The following is an 18,911-nucleotide window of genomic DNA, read 5'->3' as shown; positions in this document are numbered from 1 at the left end:
TCTATTCGATGAATGAAATTGATATAAAAATATATACCATTCTACGTTATATTTACTTTATATCTTTTTTATTGATTGAGATACTTTTAATTCAATAAGAACAAGTTATCCTTTATTTTGAACTCATATGAATTATTAGGCCATCATTGGTAAAAAATTAATCACATTTTTGGATAACAACTCAACATAGAGATCAAATCACCTTATAGTAATGATTTTAGTGAACTTCTAAAATAAATGACCAAATTTAATCTAAAATTATAATATGAAAACCAGAAAATATGAACCTAACCTAATAAAACATTGGAATTCTAACAAGTATGGTATCAGATAAAGCATACAAGTTCATCACAATGGCCTGAAGTTGATTTTTTCTGATTGTTATAAACAATAATAGAAGTTCAAGGTAAGCCTTGTAGTAACACAGTCAATAAGATCATATATCATTCTACCTACCCTTTCTTCTTTTCTTCTTGTCCTTTGCTTGCCTGTCCCCGTCCCCGTCCCCGTCCCCGTCTCGGCCCCTAAATTAATCTTCAACTTACATACACTCTTTGGGGAATATTAACACATATCATGAAAATTCAACACTATTGAACATTTGGATTCTCAATGTTTTCCTCAGAAGGCAATCAATCCTGTATAAACTTGTCTATTGTTCCTTGCATGTCGGAAAACGGTACGTAATGAGTTAATACCTTCCTTAGCTACTCCTCTTAAGATTCAAAACAGCAGGGAACTAAACGAATTCCCATTCCTTGGTTGCCCAAGTTCATGTTGTTCTGAGTTCTGGAGATTGAATCCTATCACGAGCTCTGTCAAGACTATCATTTTCAGTTCGCTCTTGAGGTCGAGGAACTTCTTCGGTCACACCTCTGGATCCATTGGGCATGGTTTCAGGCGCAGGCCTTGGATCAGGTCCAGAGTTTGGATCTGCATTAGGTGCACTGGGATTTCTAGTGTTTAACCTTGTGATATGCAACGTGGAGGCAAGAATAGTAGAAGAGGTAATATGGAAGTCTGGATGATGTATTTGAGATCGTCTGTTTTGCATGAACCTCTGCAAAGCCGGTACCTGTATTGGATGTGAAGTTAATGTGCATCAGTAGGCGATAGAGTGACGATACATATACCACTAAGAAGCCAAGGAAATGCCTACATAAATATTTGATCCGACTTCCCTTACAACTCAAGGACATAGTAGTACAACCTATAGAACATGTCCTATTAACAACCTATGGACCAGATCCCATACATGTAAGCTCCCAGATCCGACTTCACTTAGAGTATGTAAATGGACTAACTCTCGATGTCATTCTCTCGTGTCATGTCCCGTAGATACGTAATTAAATGAAAGGAAAATAATGCACCTCAAAGCGGTTCCAAAAATAGAGAATCAAATGCTGCATAAAGGCTGCAGTAGTCGAAAGAGCCAAATATGAAAAACCTGAAAATATTGTGAAATGGAATTTAGGTTCAGGTTAACCACAGCCCCTATAATATGAGCCCACAATTGTTGAATAGATAAGTGGCATACCATAAGAATATGAGAAGAAATAAATGTGAAAAACCAGAAAATAGAGCAGAAAAAAGCGGGGGAAAAACTTCATCGATATCGGAGTCCGAACACTGCAGGAAATGAAAATAAAAACATTAAATTATGTAAGAGCTACAGATATAAGTTATATATGTGTTGTGCACAGCTAAAAGTATCCATGATTCGACTATAACCTCTAATATAGAATCGGTCCATCGGTTGATTGAATGAAATACAAGTGAACTTTTACATTAAGTTATCACAGCTCCTTAATATAAGCATCAGAATTTGGTTATACACACCCTTACTGCCCTATAAAACATCGAATTATAGACCACCAAAACTGCTATCTTTCTTTAATTTGAACCAAGTACTTGCTGAGGTTATAAGAGCAAGATCCACAATGAGATTAATCTTCCGACCTTACCCACCACAGCAAGATGGCCAAACCAAATCGAGGAACTTCCACCTAATATTTATTTTAACTAAATCTAAAACATATCTAATCTAATCCTTAAGTTTTAATGAAATTTTTAGTGGATACACTAAATGTAATATTCTTCAATTTACTTCAAACAACACCATTATTGATTTCTCCAATTGTCATTCCACTGGAGACAAAATTGGATTTCATCAGTGTCATTCCACTGAAGATATAAAGTGTGTGTGCGCGCATGCGTGCATAGAGAGAGAGAGAGAGAAAGAGAGAGAAACCTAATAAGTGTAAATAATTCACTTAACCACACCAGGATCAAGACCATGAAAGCCAAGAGCTGATCGTCATAAAACTCAAACAGGAAAAATAGTATACCGATCATAATCTGCAGACGATGCAATAGATTATTAGCGAGAAAAACATCCATTTGGACCACCAAATAGTAAAAGACAAGAAATAGGCGTACATATCAACAGTAAAGCAACAATCTGAGTGCTTACTGGAACAAAGACAAGTGACTCAATTACATGCACAAAGATCAACTGAAACGTTGGGAGTTGATGTCGAGCATGGTGTTGAAGCTGCACTGCAATAATAAATATATATATGTATAAAAAGAAGGATGAACCCCATTATATTTCAAGATTAATACAGCCTTCCAACTTTATATGTAAGAATGGATGGACGTAGCAATAGAAAGTGTAGACAGATCAGATATTTCAGAAGTCAGAGATTGATATGAAAATTCCTGTCTAAAAGAAATATTTATGATGTGATCCGTTGAATGCATAACTCCACTTGATCAAACATTTTTACAACAGGCAATCAAAGAAAATTGTGATATAACCCAAAAAAAAAAAAAAAAAAAAAAAAAAGAATCCAATGGCTCTATTTCGTAATGTAAATATATATATAATCAGTGGCTCTGCATATGGCACCATGAGATGAGAAAGTATACAGACTTCTTAATGCATGTCAAGCATGCTATGGTCACTACCATCATCCTTGCCAAGGAAAACAGTGTTACAACATAAACATATTGAGGCTTAAAAGGCCAGTAGATAGGAGGCGCATGCCACACATGAAGATATAATGCAGTAGAAGACCACAGGTAGAAAATGAATTTTAAGGAACCTATGAACTTCTTTCCTAAAAAAATAAACCATTTTTCTAACAAGAAAACAAAACTTTCCAATGCTTTCGTAAAAAAAATGAAAGAAAGGAACCTGTAAACTTCAACATGCGAGTCTGTGTCTCCCTCAATGTAAATGACACCGACATAGTAGTAGTGAAGAAAACGAAGAGAGACATCATAAGCACACCACACTTCGTCACAAAGTAATCTGAATGGAAACAAAATGTGTGAACAGATACTTGTCAAGGTAGATTTCACAATCCAGAATCAATATATCTCAACACAAATTGCAGAAAATGACCGAACTGAAATAACTAAAATTAATGCACATATTTTAAAAAGGCTGGAAAAAGTTCCTAGAAGCCAAATGGACTTAATAAAATTTAAGCTAATTTGGTTGAGAACAGACTTGAATCCTTAAAAGTAGAATGGCATACACTCTTAAAAGCAACAACCTTCCGGACCTAAACTCTACTAAATAAGTTCATAAAAACAACATAATCCTTCATCAGTTAATAACAGTCATATGAAAGAGCCATATTGATGCTGTAGAAAAAAGGATAAATGAATGAACCTCCAAATCTGGCAGGACCCTCTGGCGGCTCAAATGCATAGCTAAGATTGTAAAACTCCTTCGTTTGGTAATTGTAAAGATAGCCTGAAACAAATTTAAACTTAGCTGTAGATGTAAATAAAGATATACATCCTCCAAAGTAAAACAATAAAATAGAAGGTGGATGATTCCTTCAGTCACCGAAAGAAGGTGGATGATAGGGTCATGAAAAGTTTAAATGCTTGGATTTCGAAAGGTGAAGCGAAGGTAGTCAGAAACTGCCCCTTTAGATCTCTCCTGTGGCACTTGTGGAAGGAAAGGAATGCAAGAACTTTTGTAGACAGTCTTTTTTTTTTTATTTTTTTCTCTTTTGCAGTTTCGTACAAAATACGACTTCTTGGTGGATATCTTTACACACAAATTATTTTGTAACTACGGTCTTTTGATGATTATCAATGAATGGAAGGCTCTCCTTGTATAGGCTTTGGGGGGGGGGGGGGGGGGGGGGGCTCTACTTGGCCCTTAAGCTGTTTCTTGTTGTCTTATTGGAACATATTCCTTCCTTGTTTCTTATTCAAAAAAAGAAAAAAAAATCTTCATATCAAACAAAAATAACAAAAGTATAGGGATATCTAAATACTATACGAGAAAGTTCCATGTAGACAAGTTTCAAGAAATTCCACTATTGAGGATTTTGTTTTATGAAGATGAACTAGAATTATGCACCCATTACATTTTTCTTTTCCTTTTTTTTTTCCCCCATAGAATATAACTAGTGGGGATTCAAATTTTAGAACTATAACGAACAATATTAATACTATGATCATTGAGATATGCATAGCTGGTCACTCAGGTTACAAACAAAACAAAGTAATTTATAGATAAAATCATAATCAATTCTAAAGAAATGTCCTCGGGAATAAACAAAGATGTTGCATCTGAAAGATTAGCCCTTGCACTATATCAGTCACTCAAGGTAATTCTAATAAGTTTGTGAAATGGCAAGATACAGAAGAGAAAGAAAACCACTTGATTTCAGATAAGTAAAACACACGTAAAGACTTTATATACTTGCACCATAACATAGTAACTACATAGAGATAAATAGCTATTACCTTGACCGGGAAAGGTCAGTAAACTATTCATCAAGATTGTATCATACCCAACAAATCTGTTTATGAGAAGTTGTTGCCATCTGCCAAAAATAACCATTATCATCGTTATTGTTGTGAAAATGATGACAACAACAATGATATATTTATTTCTCTGCAATTTTTATCTTAAAAAGTCATAGTAAACCAATAAGAACTTCAATTATTAGTTGCTAAGATAAACAGAAGTACTAGTAAAACATATGAACCAATAATGAAATACTAGGTATGATCGAATTCAAAAAAGACCCAAATTTATTCCTCTGTATTTCCATGACGGTGTATTTAGAAAGATGCAAAAAGCCACAAACTTGTGCTTCCAAAACTGTTTCACATTAGTTGATGTCCCTCCTTTTAATGCCCAGGATACTATTTCCCGAATGGGCAGGTTGGCAAAGCCACAACAGCAGCTATTTGTTGAGATCTAAGGTCCATCCATCAAGGCTATATGCTGAAAGGCTTGGAAAGAACCAAGAATTTTCGTAGGAGCCTTGAGAATGTTTTACCTTGTCTCTGAGCCTCCATATAAGCTCTTCACCTCATAAGTTTTTTAATTATGTTCTGTCTTAATCACCATTGGGAGACATCCAGTCTTGTTTATTGTACCTTCTTAGGTTTAGGGCTTTAACCCAGAAATTTCATACATCAATGAAATTGTTTCTTATCTAGAAGAAATATCCACTGAGATCTTTTATTTTTAGCATCTTAGTTTCTAGAGTGGGAGCATCCCAAATCATCCTAAAAAATCTAGTAGCTCTCTTTTCCACATCTGGAAAAAATTAATTAAATTCACATTTGAAACAAATTGATCATATAATTTGTTCAATAATATTTCAAAGAAAAAGAAACATCTTTATATGAGTAGAGCAACATTTTATTGATCGGGACCTCTGCCTCTTTTTCCTCCTCGCCTTTCTTATTTCCCCCCGATCAGGAGTGGACAAAATCTATAAACATGGCTCATCTAGAAAGAAGGGTTGTAGAAATTGAGGAAAATGCTAACAATCGACCATTATAATAATCATTATAACTACAATGAACAAATTTTTTTTAAAAAAAAAAAAAAAAACTTTTGATACAAGTGAGGTAAAAGACTTGTCTAGATCTCTGAGAACACAAACTAGAATTTCTACAGTAATCAACGAACATAACGTTCCATACTCAATAGATACCTGTTTCCAAAGCAAGAATGTTGAGCTGGTATACTTATATTAACTGTTTGTATATTGTGCCTAGATTTAGCTCCTTCTGGCAATAAAAAATATCCCTGCAGCGTATGAATCTAGATTTAGTGAGAAGTACTTAGAGCCAAGATTAATTCAATATAAGTGAAAATAGAGCCAAGATTAATTCAATATAAGTGAAAATAACAGACTTTCATATCAGAAGAAAGAATCAATCCAGCAAAAGTTAAAATAACAATAATAGTTTTAAAAAATATAAACAAATTACCTTTTCCCTAGTATACAAGTACGTCGGTTCAAAAATTTTACTTCTTCTCACGAGCCATTGCACTGAAAAGAAAACACAAAGCAAAGACATCAAAACAAGCCGTCAGAAATAGCAACACAAAGCAATGAAGAGAAAAGACAATTCCTTCAAAGCCAAAATTTCAAAAAATAGCTTTAAGCCCTGTTTGGCATTAATTTAAAAGAGCTTTAAAGTGATTACAAAGGAATTTTAACCAGTTTTAGTGTTTGGTAAAAGTGATTGCATATTAATTTGAATAAAATCACTTTTTTCAATTGCACTTATTTTCAAATCCAAATAACGATAACTTTTGTAATTGGCTTTCTTAATCTAGCGCATTTACTAATGAACTTTTTTAATTCCAACTTTATACTTATTTATCAACGACAGAAGTTTCCAAGGATCTTTTCAACTATATATAAGCTCTTTCTTACTTTTTTTTTTTTTTTTTTTTTTTCACAAACTTGACATGTAGAAGAAGGAAAAAGTATCCCAGCTTCTTCAGCCATGACCTAGGAAAAAGTATCCCATCTTCTTCAGCCATGACCTATTGATGGCCATCTTTGTCATCAACTTTTTTTAGAATATTGGGAATGGAAAAAAAAAAAAGTCAAAGAACAGGATCTTGTTTGCTTCAATATTTATTATTCGCCAACTACATTTTAACATTTTTGTAGCTATTTCATTTTCTTTAATTCTAGTAAATTCAAAAGCTTTTCAATAGTTTCAATGATCTTCTTTGCAAAATTTTGGAAGGATACATGGTCTTCTAGTCTCATGCATAATTTTTTTAGATAACGAATTGGAATATATATGTCTATGTATGTATGCATGTATGCATGTATGTGTACATGTATAAATATGTTCCTTATGATTAAAATCTTCAGAGGGAATAAATAATTCTCAACACACAAAAATCAAATAATATGATCAAAAGCATCAAGGCTATAAAACCAATTTTTTCAAACTACACGGCTGGTTTATGTGTTCATGTCAAGATTAAAGAAAGCATGCACAGAGAGAAAGAAAGTTGCTTATTTACCTGCAGCAGACCGGAGCCCTTCCAGATGAAGAATGTGTGACCACTTAGAGACATCAAGATTCGAACTTATTCCTGCAACATTCTGCACTTGCAATGCTTAGAGACATCAAGATTCAAACTTATTCCCGCAAGATTCTACACTAGAAATACGGTTTTGAAAGTAGTTCTTATGAGAATTAAGAAACATTTCAATAACAGCAAGGAACCATACATGTAAGAGGATAAAATTGAATGCCAGAGTTGAAAAGAATAACACCTATTGACTATGAGTATTAAAAGCTCTAAGGTCAAAAGTCTTGAGGAATAATAGGAATAGCTAACACAATAAAATATTGAGTGAAACTAAAAGTAAGTGCTTAACCAATAAAGGAGCATGCTTGAACCTTGCAATTAATGTAATGCCATCAATAATTTACTCACTGATAGCTTCCAAAGGCTGTTCAGGATCTGCTTTGTATGTCTGCAAATAAATAAAATTCGTCGGTGCCACCTTCTACCGAAGTGAACGATTGCTGCCTTAAAAGTCTCCTTGACTGATATCAGGAAACTAATGTGGAGCTCCTCTTTGTCAAGCTTGATAACTGTGTCATCAACTGCTGCTTTCGAGCATTGATCCACACCAGTACACTCAGATTGATGCTCTAGAATCTCTGTATCTGATTTCCAGATCTTGGGTGCATACTTACCCCTTCTAGCACCTGAACCAAACCAATTTAACCAAAATTTGGCAGCCAAAAATGTCAATTCGTCTTCATCATTTGCAACTTCCAAATTCTCTCTTACAGTCTCCCCACCAGGGATATCTTCAATATTAAGCTCAGAGTCATTTTGTGACCACAGGCCTGCAGTAGTTATCTATGGAAAAGGACATCAATTTAGCTTTATAGACTGAAGTAGATGTAAGAATGCACGAAAGCTAAAAGACAAGAAAAAAAATTAAGACACTGATTAATACAAATTTATAAACCAAAACAAGACGATCAAAAGTATAAATCCAAGAACATCAACTTAAGAAAGAAGAATACTCGAGTGTTTCCGGTATGAGCAATCATAGTGAAAAGTAAATCAGGTTTTCCTAAAAGAAAATAAAAAACCTCATTTAATTCCAATGTCCAGTCTCTTAGAGTAACAGCCTCTTAGTGTGACTCAGAAGGGAAATAAAGGGAACAAACATGAAAATATTAGGACTAGTCTAGACGTTTATGTTTGAAAACCCCATTATTGAATACGATTTATATAAAAATAATAATAATAATAAATAAAATAAAATAAAATAAAATAAAATTTTATTTACTGATCAAGGTGATGGTTAAAAAGAATAGACAGAAGGGAGCATAAAAAAATCAGAAAAAATTCTTGGGCACAAAATAAGAAAATAATTTCAACAAAAGCTAACAAAATCCTGGTTTTCCTCAAACAAAAGCCTTAAGAGAAAAGCGAAGAGAACGTTGGTCCATAAAATTCTTGCTCTCTCGAAAAGCACTGATCACAAACAATCAGTTCAAAGTTTCACCACTAGGAGACAATATTTACCTTAATTTGAATAAGTTGGGCTTCTGTTGTCTCAACTCCAGAGAGCTCACTTGAACAACCAGGCTTTGAATGCAGAAAGAACAAAGCTTAATCAAAACAACATCAAAACTAAAGAACTAAGATATAGTCCATGCATAACAAGAAATGTCTCAAAACATAAATTAACAGAATGGTGAAGAAGCTATATATCTACCACATGCCTAAAGCCATGCCCCAAAAATTTTTTTTTTTTTTTTTTTTTTTTTTTTGAATAAGAAACAATTCCATTGGTGGTATGAAATTACAGAACATAAACAATGGTAAACTCCCAAGGGTCAGATCTACAAAAGGCCTCTTCAACCAGAAAGGAGGAAGAAACGCTATAGTAATGGAAAAGGGAGAGCATTTACACCAAGACACCATGTTGACTATGGCATCAAAAAAAATCTATAAAACCATGCCCTAAAAACCAAAGAGTTCAACTCACAATAGAGTGTCTACATTTCATTCCCTTTCAAAACTCACTTTATTAACTCAAAATGAGTGTCCTAAAACTGAAAGAGTTCGACTCAATACGCTAGGTCTATGAAATTCAAACATTCTGGAAACCCGTAAGAACAGCTTATGACCTTCCTACTACAACATCTTGATTCTAAATGACTGCAGTCATCCTGAATCCATCAAGAATACTCTAGAAAGAGAACTGAGAACACCCAATAACGAAACTGCCACGATCGCCTGCATTACACCACAATTTTCAAGGCTCCATCCAAGTCAAGAAACGTAAGAAAAAACCCATGTCCTAGAAACGAAAATAGACAAGCAGTGTGCCTCAATTTGAACATAACCACGACCTCCATAAATCCAATTTAACCAATCGATGAACCCTAAAACCCAAACCCAAAAATCGCTGCAAAACAACAAAGCTCCGAAAACACAAACACACAAAAATCAAATTGCAGGAAGAGTCGTAAGTTGCGAAGAACCTGTTGTACGTAGTTCGCGTGCATAACCACGAGAATACAGAACAAGGTAATAGCAATACAGAGGTTCATATACTCGAGAGTGGCTCTGACTTTGGGAGTCAGCATCTGTGAAAACCGTTCTTGAACTCGAATAAACGTTTGCTCTGGATCCATCCTTTTACCCTTTTATCTAGAAATCGAACATCAAGACCTCAAGTATGGATTCTTCTTCTTCTTCTTCCTTCTGGTGGAAAGCGATTCCAGGTTTTTCTTCAGGCTCCGTCCAAACAGCGATCGTTTATGTTGCCTCGCTGTTATCAATTCGATCGGAGCGACTCATGGAAGCATTCGATCGTCATCCTGATCTTCCACGACAAATTTCTTCCATCTTTTTTTTTATTTTCTTCTTCGAGGAGGATTATGCCCTCGTCCTCAAGAAATTAAAAATTAACCATGCATACGAAATTCGTACGATCACGAGTAATAAATAATCTTTTGTTAAAAAAATTCAAAACAATATACTCTTATAAAATGTGGCTTTTCTTAAAAATCTAAATTATTAATGTTGATGTAACCTTTTATCTCTAAAAGTTTTATTTTTTTAATTTTAAATAAGAAATCGTCAATGAATTAACTATCCCAATAACAATAACTTAAAATATTTGAGAAGATCATATTAAAATCGTGCTTATCAACTTTACCATCCAAGCTTATTTGGTCATAATATTTGAGACATCCAACCTTATTTAGTCATAATATTTGAAAACATATTAAAATCGTACTTATCAACCTTACAATCCAACTTTATTTGGTCATAATTATTGACTTTATCCTTAAAAATTAATTAATGGTCGTGAAAAAGAAATTAATTTAGACAATAAAATGATACTCGTGTTATAAAACATGTAAATTCCCTTAGCAATCAAATATTTCTAAAAAAAAAAACAAATATTGACTAATTTTTTAATAGTGAAAATGAAAGCACATAAATAGTCCCTACAATAAGATTACTTTTTGACATTTAAAATTATAAAAACGAAATTCTAACTCTTTTATCACAAAGATCGAATTTGTAATTTAACTCAAACATAGCTTACATCTTTCATTGAAATGATGCATTATGATTACAACAGGTATTCAGTCTGTTGTGACTTATGTAATAGAACATAATAATTTCAATAAAACTAGATAATAAAGATAAAATATACAAGCAAAGCACGACCATATATTTTCTTTATAACAAAAGGTAAAATTTAAACACTGCTTTAAGCACAAATGGGGGGAAGAATAAAATCAAATGAAAAACCAGACCAACCTTTTACTATAAACTAAACTACGGATGCATTGCAAGATTCGCATCCACAAAAGAAATATAAGTACAAAAATGCCTCTTCTCTAAATCACTTCACACTCAATAAACTAGGAAGAACACACTATGGAAATAGATTATTGAAATTGAGGAAGGGAAATATAATAGACCATAATGTGAAAACAAATGAATCTAAACAAAAATTGGTATTGTCTCCAGTAGGAGAAAATGGAAAAAATGGCACCCCGAGTGCCAACGAGCGACCTGGATGAACGAGCGATGATTTTGATGTTAAAGAGACAACATATAAACTAGCAGAAATTAAGCGAAAGCGAGATGGAGATATTTTGCATACCTGATAGGGGAACTTTTCATCTTAAGATCTTATGATCCTATCTGGGAAAGAAAGCTGGTTGAACAAACAAGACGAAAATGCAATATGGAGGGATTGTTAGCCTTTTGGGGCATATGCAGCTAAGGCATTGGCATGTGCAGGTGGAAGACTACTCAAAAGTGGTTGCATTTGTTGGCCATAGATTGAAAGTAGATGTGAAAAAGCTCTGCCTACTTGAGCTTTAACTTCTGACGTTTCGATGGGAGACACCACGACATGAGCAAAGATATTAACCAACTCCGGAACCAAAGAAAGGATCTGCAATTAGTGCACAAATTAATAGAACTATTAAGTATCCAGATTTATTTTTTCAATATTGAACGAACTCAGTTTGGGCCTTTCAGTTGTTCGCTCTTCTTCCTCACTTTCCTGTTTCATTTCTCCCTAACATGCTCCGTTAAACATTGTGTTAGAAGCTTATGTTGTAATTATTTTCATCATTCCGGTCCTATCAGATAGATCAAGTAAAATGCTTATGTGAAGACTACCCAAATGTTTACTCGGACTGGGAAACTGTCGGTAAAGCTTTACGAAAGGGAATATAGCGTCACTATGCACTATGAGTCCTAAATTTTCCTGTTTGGGTACATTCTATAGAATGACAATTCAACACGGTATGAATTTTGGTAACACTCAGTCACTCAGGGGATCAAATGTTAATTTTCTAGTTTATCTTCACAATGTAATTGAGCGGATAACAAAAAGTTAATATTCCTGAATTATCTCCAAAATAGAACTATGCCTTCCATGAGTAAGCATTTTCTAAACAAAAGAAAATTTTAAAATCCATGCTAAATACCAACAGAACCAATACCTGAGGATTGGATGACAAAACAAGGGTAGACACGCAACCATAAACAGACATGGACTCCTCGTGGTCTTCTTTTAAAGGTAGAGCTTTCAGAAAAACTTGGAGAACCTAGGTAACAAAATCAAAATAAAACAGTTAAGCAGGACTTGCTGATGTAAAAGGAACTAAACTGGTAGGGAGATGTAAAACCAAAAGATATACTGACCTGATTCAATGGGACAGCTTCAGGATGCACCATTATCATTCTTGCGACTGCACCAGCTGCGTTATCCCTTACAGCATTGTCTGACTCAGATTCCCCAAATAAGGGGTAGAGCCCACGAAATATGTCATTATAATATCTGATATTGATTAAGGAAAAGGGTGCTGATGGTTACGAAGAGAGTACAAAGCGAAAGGTTGACTATGAAAAATAATATATCAATAAATGATTCAGTGCAATATTAGATTCCCAGCAGGGAACACAACAGCTCGAAGATATTAACGGAAATGAAAGTTGACAAATATATTTTAGTAGACAAGGATACTTCAAAGTAGACTCGCCCCCATTTTTGCAGAACTCTCCAACACAAAATGCAGCATTCCTTCTATTCGTTGCCTCTGATGATGCCAATTCTTTGAGAACCAAAGGCATTACTCTCTGAAAGTTATGCATAGCATCAGAAAATAGCCACTTGAAATGTTCCCAACCATTTACATGCTTTAAACGTGTGTTTGGCGCGCCTTTCGAAAATGTTTTACGTGAAGTTTGGAAGAAAAATGATTAAATGCTTTTTCCTAAAAGTACTTTCAAGTATTTTCTTTAATGGTTATCAGAATTTCTCAAAACGCATTCGGTTAAAAACACTTTCAATTAGTCAAAAACACTTTTTATAACTATTTAAAACTTTACACAAAAACTAATAATTCTTAAAGAATCACTTAAAAAGGCAAGGCATACCAAACACGCCTTAAATATAGTCAGTCCACAATATAAAAAAGCAAAAGTAAAAAGATTTGCAGTAATGAGTAGTTACATCAACATAGGTCGCAATTGGAGAACCCATGTCCTGAGCTACTTCAGCAAGACAGGCAACCACCATAGTTCGATCTTGAGGAGGTCGTGAGGCTCTCTGGATAAACATGAGGGAAAATGGGGCAACAGTTAGTAAGTTACTACCTTGTAAATCTTGAAATTCTATCAAGCGCAGTTGTTAACTCACTGAAAATTTCATTAATGGTTCAAATAGCTTTGCAAAAATAGGTGCAAAATAAGAACCCATGGCCTTCGCAAATGCAGGGAGCAGATCAGACACCGCATCCATTAGTACTTCATCATGTTCAGTATCATCCTCATCTATTTCACCATCAGATTCCACTTGCTGACAAGCAGATTCCTCACGGAGCAGAACTAATGTTGCATCAACTAGCCTAGGCATATCTAATGTTTGGACCATAAAGCAACAATAAGAGTCGAGATAGAATGATTGAATAAAAATACATTTCACAATAATCTGAAACTCAATATCAAAACTTACAAGGTTCCACTGCACCATAACCGTAGTCCTTGATAATGTCAGCCATGCTTGTACAAGTCTGAGCAACTACTTCTTTGTCATCATCTTCAACCATGGTCTTGATATAAATATTCATCACAGTATCTAGAACAAATGAAGTGCTCAATTTTCCACTGAAAAATAAAAGTTAAACATGTACATGTAGTAATGTAGCATGCTCTTATTCTTACCAAAAATTTCTTTTGCCTTCGTTGATGCCTCCTGAACAATGGGAGAGAGTGAAAAAGTGAGATACATATCATTTAGGAATAATCTTCTTTTCCTCTAAAAGTACCCAATATCCTGTTGAGGGAAGAGGACTAATAGGTGCATGCAAGAAGATATATGTCAAAAGCAAGAAGAAATAAAATTAAAGATTTTTAAATCACCAATAATCATCCATTGGAAATTTAATTAAGAAAATAACAGGAAACGGGAGGCTGACGAAACTATCACTCCAGATGCGAGAAGAAGTGCATTGATGTACTCACGTTGTAACTTTGGGAGATTGCCAAAGCTGCCTTCAGAATATCTGCAGTTGCATTGAGTGAAGAATGAATAAAGATGGTTCCTTGCAACTTGAAATTAACAATTTAAGTTTTCTTCCAAATATTTACAGTAGTAATGCTCCCTCCGAAAATGTAGCAGCCCAAATGCCCAATCAGAATTTATTGTTGATTAGAAATGAGTTAGGCAGAGAACAAAGTCTAAGAAAACAAAAGGTACTAAGGTAGATTACCAGCCATAAAAATAACTTGAAAAGACGAGCTATCCATTAACTAAAGAAAAATTGCAAATAAAGAAGATGCTAGCAACTCACGTTCCAAAGAAATGATTGCTTGAAGTCGGACATCTTCATGGAAATAACCAGAATGTCGAACCAAAATCTTCAGAGTTTCCTCCAAATAACTAAGTCAAGTTAAAGAACCCAAAATCGTTATTTATGACAGAAGGGTTCGAAGGGGCAAGAAAAAACTTAATAAAAAGGATACGGTGCATAAGCGCTCTTCGTGTGCAGTGCAAACAAGCCAAGAGCTTGTGTTGCAGCTGCCTTTTCATCCAGCACCCCTGTCCTGATACTAATGTTTCGAACTCTGGGCTCATCATGAGCTTCATCATCAGATGAAACTCCTCCAAACCCATTTACATTATCATCATCCGATTCATCTACATCCACAGCAGAGCCATCGTCGAGATTGCAAGAAGAGAATGCAAGGGGTACAACATGAGGAAGATACTGTTTACAAAACAAATTTTAACTTCAAAGATGCAGTAAATTTGAGGAAGTGGTTGACAATGAAATCAGACAGATTATTACCTTTACAAAGCCATCATCCAAAATTTCTGCTACGTTGCTGAAGAATCCATGAGTGTACTCCCGTAATTCGCTGAACTCCAAGCCAAAGCCCTAATAGAAGAGAAGAGATGGATAAAGCCTTGGAGGGTAAAATAAGAACTCTAGACCAGCCAAAGACAAGAGCTTATGCATTACAGAAATTGCTGCTTCAATAAAAGGAGGTAGAATCTGATCCATCCGGGTTCTCCCAACAGACATAGCAACTATTCCAACCAACTCAGTAGCTCTTGCTCGGGAACAAAGCTCCTCATCCTTGGTAAGAACCATAAATATTTTCATTAACTCCAACACTCTCTCAGCGTATGGAATGAAAGCCTGTTCAGCTGCAGCCGCTACCGAACCAATTGCAGACTGTAGTTCATTCAACAATTCCACGTCAATTTGGAATATAGAAGATTAATAAATCATCTAAAAATCCTAGAGAGAAAAAAAAAAGTAAAAGAAATAAGCTGTACCATGCATGTTTCCTGCAGATTCCGGGGGCTTGTCTGAAGGGCAGACAGCAGTTTACCCATCAAAGGATCAAGAAAAGGAAGGATTTCCTCACCCATGTTCTCACAAAATGCAGCCAATGCATAGTATGACTTTTCCTGCAAATGAAAAATCACTTTCATTAAAACTTGTCCACAATTTATTCACGTCGTAATTTCTCCTCCATGGATCCACCATACCTTCACTTCATCAGAATTATCCTCAAGGGCATTTAAAATGCACGGAAGCACACTTTCATAGAGTGACACTATTTCTGGCTGCAAATGCTCAGCAAATTGACCCAGGGCAAAAGATGCAGCCCCTCTTACCATTTGTTCAGGGTCCCTTAATGCTCCAAGGACAATATGAAGAACTGGTTCTAACTTACTCTTTACATGTTCTGTACAACCTTCTGATATGACCCCTAAAGCTGTCACAGAAGCTTCACGGAACTTTGGATTTGCACTTTGACTACTAAGAGAAGCAAATTCAAACACAGGAGGGAAAACATGCTTCGAGAGATTTAAGGCCATTGTATCAATAACCTCAGCCGCAGCTCGATCAGAAGAAAGATCATCATCTCCATCTCCATCAGATGACTCTGCAAGTAATGGGCACATAACTTGTAGAACAGGGATAATCAATTTCTGCTTTTTTAGGGAATTGGGCTTGTACTTTGCTAGCCACGAGATTATCTGAATCGCCTGAAATCGAACAAGGGGAAAAAAAAAAGCAAGGAGAGATTAGAACCAAAGAAAAGGCACTCTCTTCAATAATGAATTCGAAATATTTTGTATTAGTTTTAAAAAATATATATGTACAGCCCTACCTGATGACGAGTGCTAGATTCCAAATTTTGGCTAGAACAAACTTCAAGCGAAAATTGAACAATTGATCTAACAGATTCCCCAAGAAGCGGAGCAGGAGATTCAATTAGTTCATCAAATATTTCAAAAGCTATTATTGCAACATCCTCCTCACCATTGGCAAGGCACTGCCTGGCAACATTTAAAATGCTGGGAATGAACTCCCGGAATTTGACCTGCATTGATAGATATGAACACAAATATACAAAAAGTAAATGATTGTTGCATAAGCTGGAACAAAATAAAATAAAAGAGCCCAGGAAACAACTGTATTAGACAGGACCAACTGGAGGAATGATAAAACAACTATAAACCAACATACAGAGAAAGTCTAGTTGGCTCTAGTATAAATCAAGGATGAACTCCATTCTAACATAGTCTTGTTTGGACTTACCACTTCTGCTCCATCATTAGTAAATTCTAGAAAAGATCCCACGGCCCTGGACACAAGAAGAAAATATTCATGTGGATGACAAAGCTATTTTGCGGTAAGCAGACGGAGTAACAGATAAAGACATTACTTCAAGGCTGCAACTCTGACACGGCTGCTAGTCTCGTCCTGCAAGCACTTAAGTAGGAGAGCTTGCAAATCTGAAAAATGTGGTAGGAAAGTATTTCCAATCGTTTCTGTCAGGGAGCTGAATAGAATCAAAGACACCTACTAACACCAGAGGAATCATACATTTTAGTCAGCTGAAACAATTGAATTTAGTCTAAAACTAATTACAGCATTTCATAAAACTTCAACACAGTAGAGACCATGCACCATCATTGGATGTACAAGAAAGTGATACAAAAGATAGACGTTCTAAATTTATTTATAGTAAGGTCGTGAATGTATCTTTGGTACAAGTACGTGCAGTCTGATTGATTGCACATTATTTAAAAGTTCTTGTAGGGTATGAACTTACTTCTCTATGATCTTCCTGGGAACTCTGACTACATTGGAACAAGAAAGGCAACAAGTCCGGCCATTCTCCTGCTGGAACAGCATATTTTGCAACAATACTTACGACATTCGCACTTGCTCTCCTCACAGGTGGACTGCACCAGTTCACATATTTGTTAATAATACAACACTAAGAGAATCGACAGCAACATATATGAAAGAAATTTTGCTCTCGACGAAGTAATAATCGATAAAATCTCCACTATAAAAGCTAATTAGCGCTAGGAAGAAACTAAAGACGCAATTCCACAAATCGGAACACACTCAATTCCCTTTACGCCGAATCATTTTTACTCAATTCAAGCATTCATCTCATTTTGCGCCATTATAGAGAGAGAGAGAGCTCAAATCTAAAATACAATTCAGAATTGATAATTGAGAATGGAAAATCCAATAGACCTGTGCTCCATAGTGATGCTCTCAATCAAGGACTGCTTAACAAGCAACTTGAGTTGAGGAGAAAGCTTAGCCCAATGGCCGGTGATCTTCTTCCGGAGCAATATCGCAGCCAACTGACGGACGTTGGGAGTCTTGGCGGTGCGAAGGTGCTGAATAAGAGCCGGCACCACCTGAGGATCCTTGGCCAAACGCTTAATCTGCTCTTCCGCTTGCCGCCGGGCATCATTGTCGGGCATCAAGAATTGAATGAGCAACAACTCCAATGACTGCGACATGGTGATCGTCGAAGGTCGGTTCCGGTGACCGTCGCAGAAATTCCCCAACCAGCAAAAGGGGGCGGAGAGAAAGCGGGTATTCCAATGGAAGGAGGAGGCTCTTGCTTTTCCAAGGGTTTTTGGGTTTTACTTCATATCTAAGATTTTATAGTCTAACGAAACTCTCGGCGATGAACTGTGCTGAAAATTCTAATGTTGGGTTTCACGCGCCAACTCTCACGCGCCCTTTCTCACGCGCTCACTCACAATTTGTCGTTTTCTTATGCAACAGAAAACAGCAGGGGAATGTTATTATTGAACCATTAAATTATTTTTCTTTTTTTGAGTAACATTAATAATTATATCTTAAAAAATATCTCACTAATTTTGTCTCTTATTTAAAAAATATTAATATTTTTCGGAGAACACGGTAAATTACTCTCGTCATACCATCAATATTAGGTCATCACGGTTAATTATTTAAAAAAAATCATATTTATCCATAATACATGTTATTATAAATAACTAAATTCTTATAAAACTAAAATATTAAATTAGACCCACGACCCCGAGAGGGTGGATTGGGGTCCCACATCGTTTCGAGAAGGGAACAAGGCCGTGAAGAGGGTGGATTTTGAGATCCAACATCGATATGAAAACTTCTCCATATCAGACATGTTTTAAAAATCAATAAGACAATATCTACTAAGGGAAAGGTTTTCGATCAGTGAGCACCTCGCACACAGGTCGTAGGCAGTAGTGGCT

General features: G+C 35.5%; 2 protein-coding genes across 2 annotated transcripts; both read right to left on the bottom strand.

The window, feature by feature from the left end:
* Window positions 1–344: 344 nt before the first annotated feature.
* LOC111797202 (membralin-like protein At1g60995) lies at window positions 345–10,252 on the bottom strand. Its single transcript, XM_023680155.2, has 14 exons — window positions 9,823–10,252; window positions 8,858–8,920; window positions 7,745–8,179; window positions 7,325–7,406; window positions 6,265–6,326; window positions 5,985–6,079; window positions 4,777–4,856; window positions 3,683–3,766; window positions 3,200–3,316; window positions 2,474–2,559; window positions 2,252–2,358; window positions 1,538–1,629; window positions 1,371–1,447; window positions 345–1,075 (listed from the first exon to the last, which is right to left on the bottom strand). The coding sequence occupies exons 1-14, from the start codon at window positions 9,973–9,975 to the stop codon at window positions 773–775; spliced, it is 1,836 nt and encodes a 611-aa protein (XP_023535923.2). The 5' UTR covers window positions 9,976–10,252; the 3' UTR covers window positions 345–772.
* A 754-nt stretch (window positions 10,253–11,006) lies between these two features.
* Window positions 11,007–18,289, bottom strand: LOC111797194 (uncharacterized). Its single transcript, XM_023680144.2, has 21 exons — window positions 17,893–18,289; window positions 17,456–17,588; window positions 17,066–17,202; window positions 16,939–16,984; window positions 16,508–16,720; window positions 15,879–16,382; window positions 15,663–15,797; window positions 15,343–15,558; window positions 15,169–15,258; window positions 14,843–15,087; window positions 14,671–14,759; window positions 14,342–14,382; window positions 14,042–14,072; window positions 13,833–13,955; window positions 13,518–13,735; window positions 13,332–13,427; window positions 12,843–12,955; window positions 12,521–12,656; window positions 12,319–12,423; window positions 11,466–11,762; window positions 11,007–11,374 (listed from the first exon to the last, which is right to left on the bottom strand). Exons 1-20 carry the CDS (start codon window positions 18,165–18,167, stop codon window positions 11,562–11,564), a joined length of 3,147 nt encoding a protein of 1,048 aa, XP_023535912.2. The 5' UTR covers window positions 18,168–18,289; the 3' UTR covers window positions 11,007–11,374; window positions 11,466–11,561.
* Between the last annotated feature and the right edge of the window lie 622 nt (window positions 18,290–18,911).

The sequence above is a fragment of the Cucurbita pepo genome, chromosome 1 (assembly GCF_057944985.1).
Source record: "Cucurbita pepo subsp. pepo isolate OVF chromosome 1, ASM5794498v1, whole genome shotgun sequence".
Taxonomy (NCBI): domain Eukaryota; kingdom Viridiplantae; phylum Streptophyta; class Magnoliopsida; order Cucurbitales; family Cucurbitaceae; genus Cucurbita; species Cucurbita pepo.
Note: the sequence above shows the minus strand (reverse complement) of the source record. Positions and strands in the feature narration are given on the sequence as shown.

Excerpts from the sequence above, each read along its gene's own strand:
- LOC111797202 (XM_023680155.2), bottom strand. The coding sequence starts at position 9,975 with ATGGATCCAGAGCAAACGTTTATTCGAGTTCAAGAACGGTTTTCACAG. Across the intron at positions 2,560-3,199 it reads TCGCATGTTGAAGTTTACAG|TGCAGCTTCAACACCATGCT; the intron begins GTTCCTTTCTTT and ends TTATTATTGCAG. Across the intron at positions 1,076-1,370 it reads ATTTTTGGAACCGCTTTGAG|GTACCGGCTTTGCAGAGGTT; the intron begins GTGCATTATTTT and ends CATCCAATACAG.
- LOC111797194 (XM_023680144.2), bottom strand. The coding sequence starts at position 18,167 with ATGTCGCAGTCATTGGAGTTGTTGCTCATTCAATTCTTGATGCCCGAC. Across the intron at positions 16,985-17,065 it reads GTCAGAGTTGCAGCCTTGAA|GGCCGTGGGATCTTTTCTAG; the intron begins GTAATGTCTTTA and ends TCTTGTGTCCAG. Across the intron at positions 14,073-14,341 it reads CAATCTCCCAAAGTTACAAC|GAGGCATCAACGAAGGCAAA; the intron begins GTGAGTACATCA and ends CCCATTGTTCAG.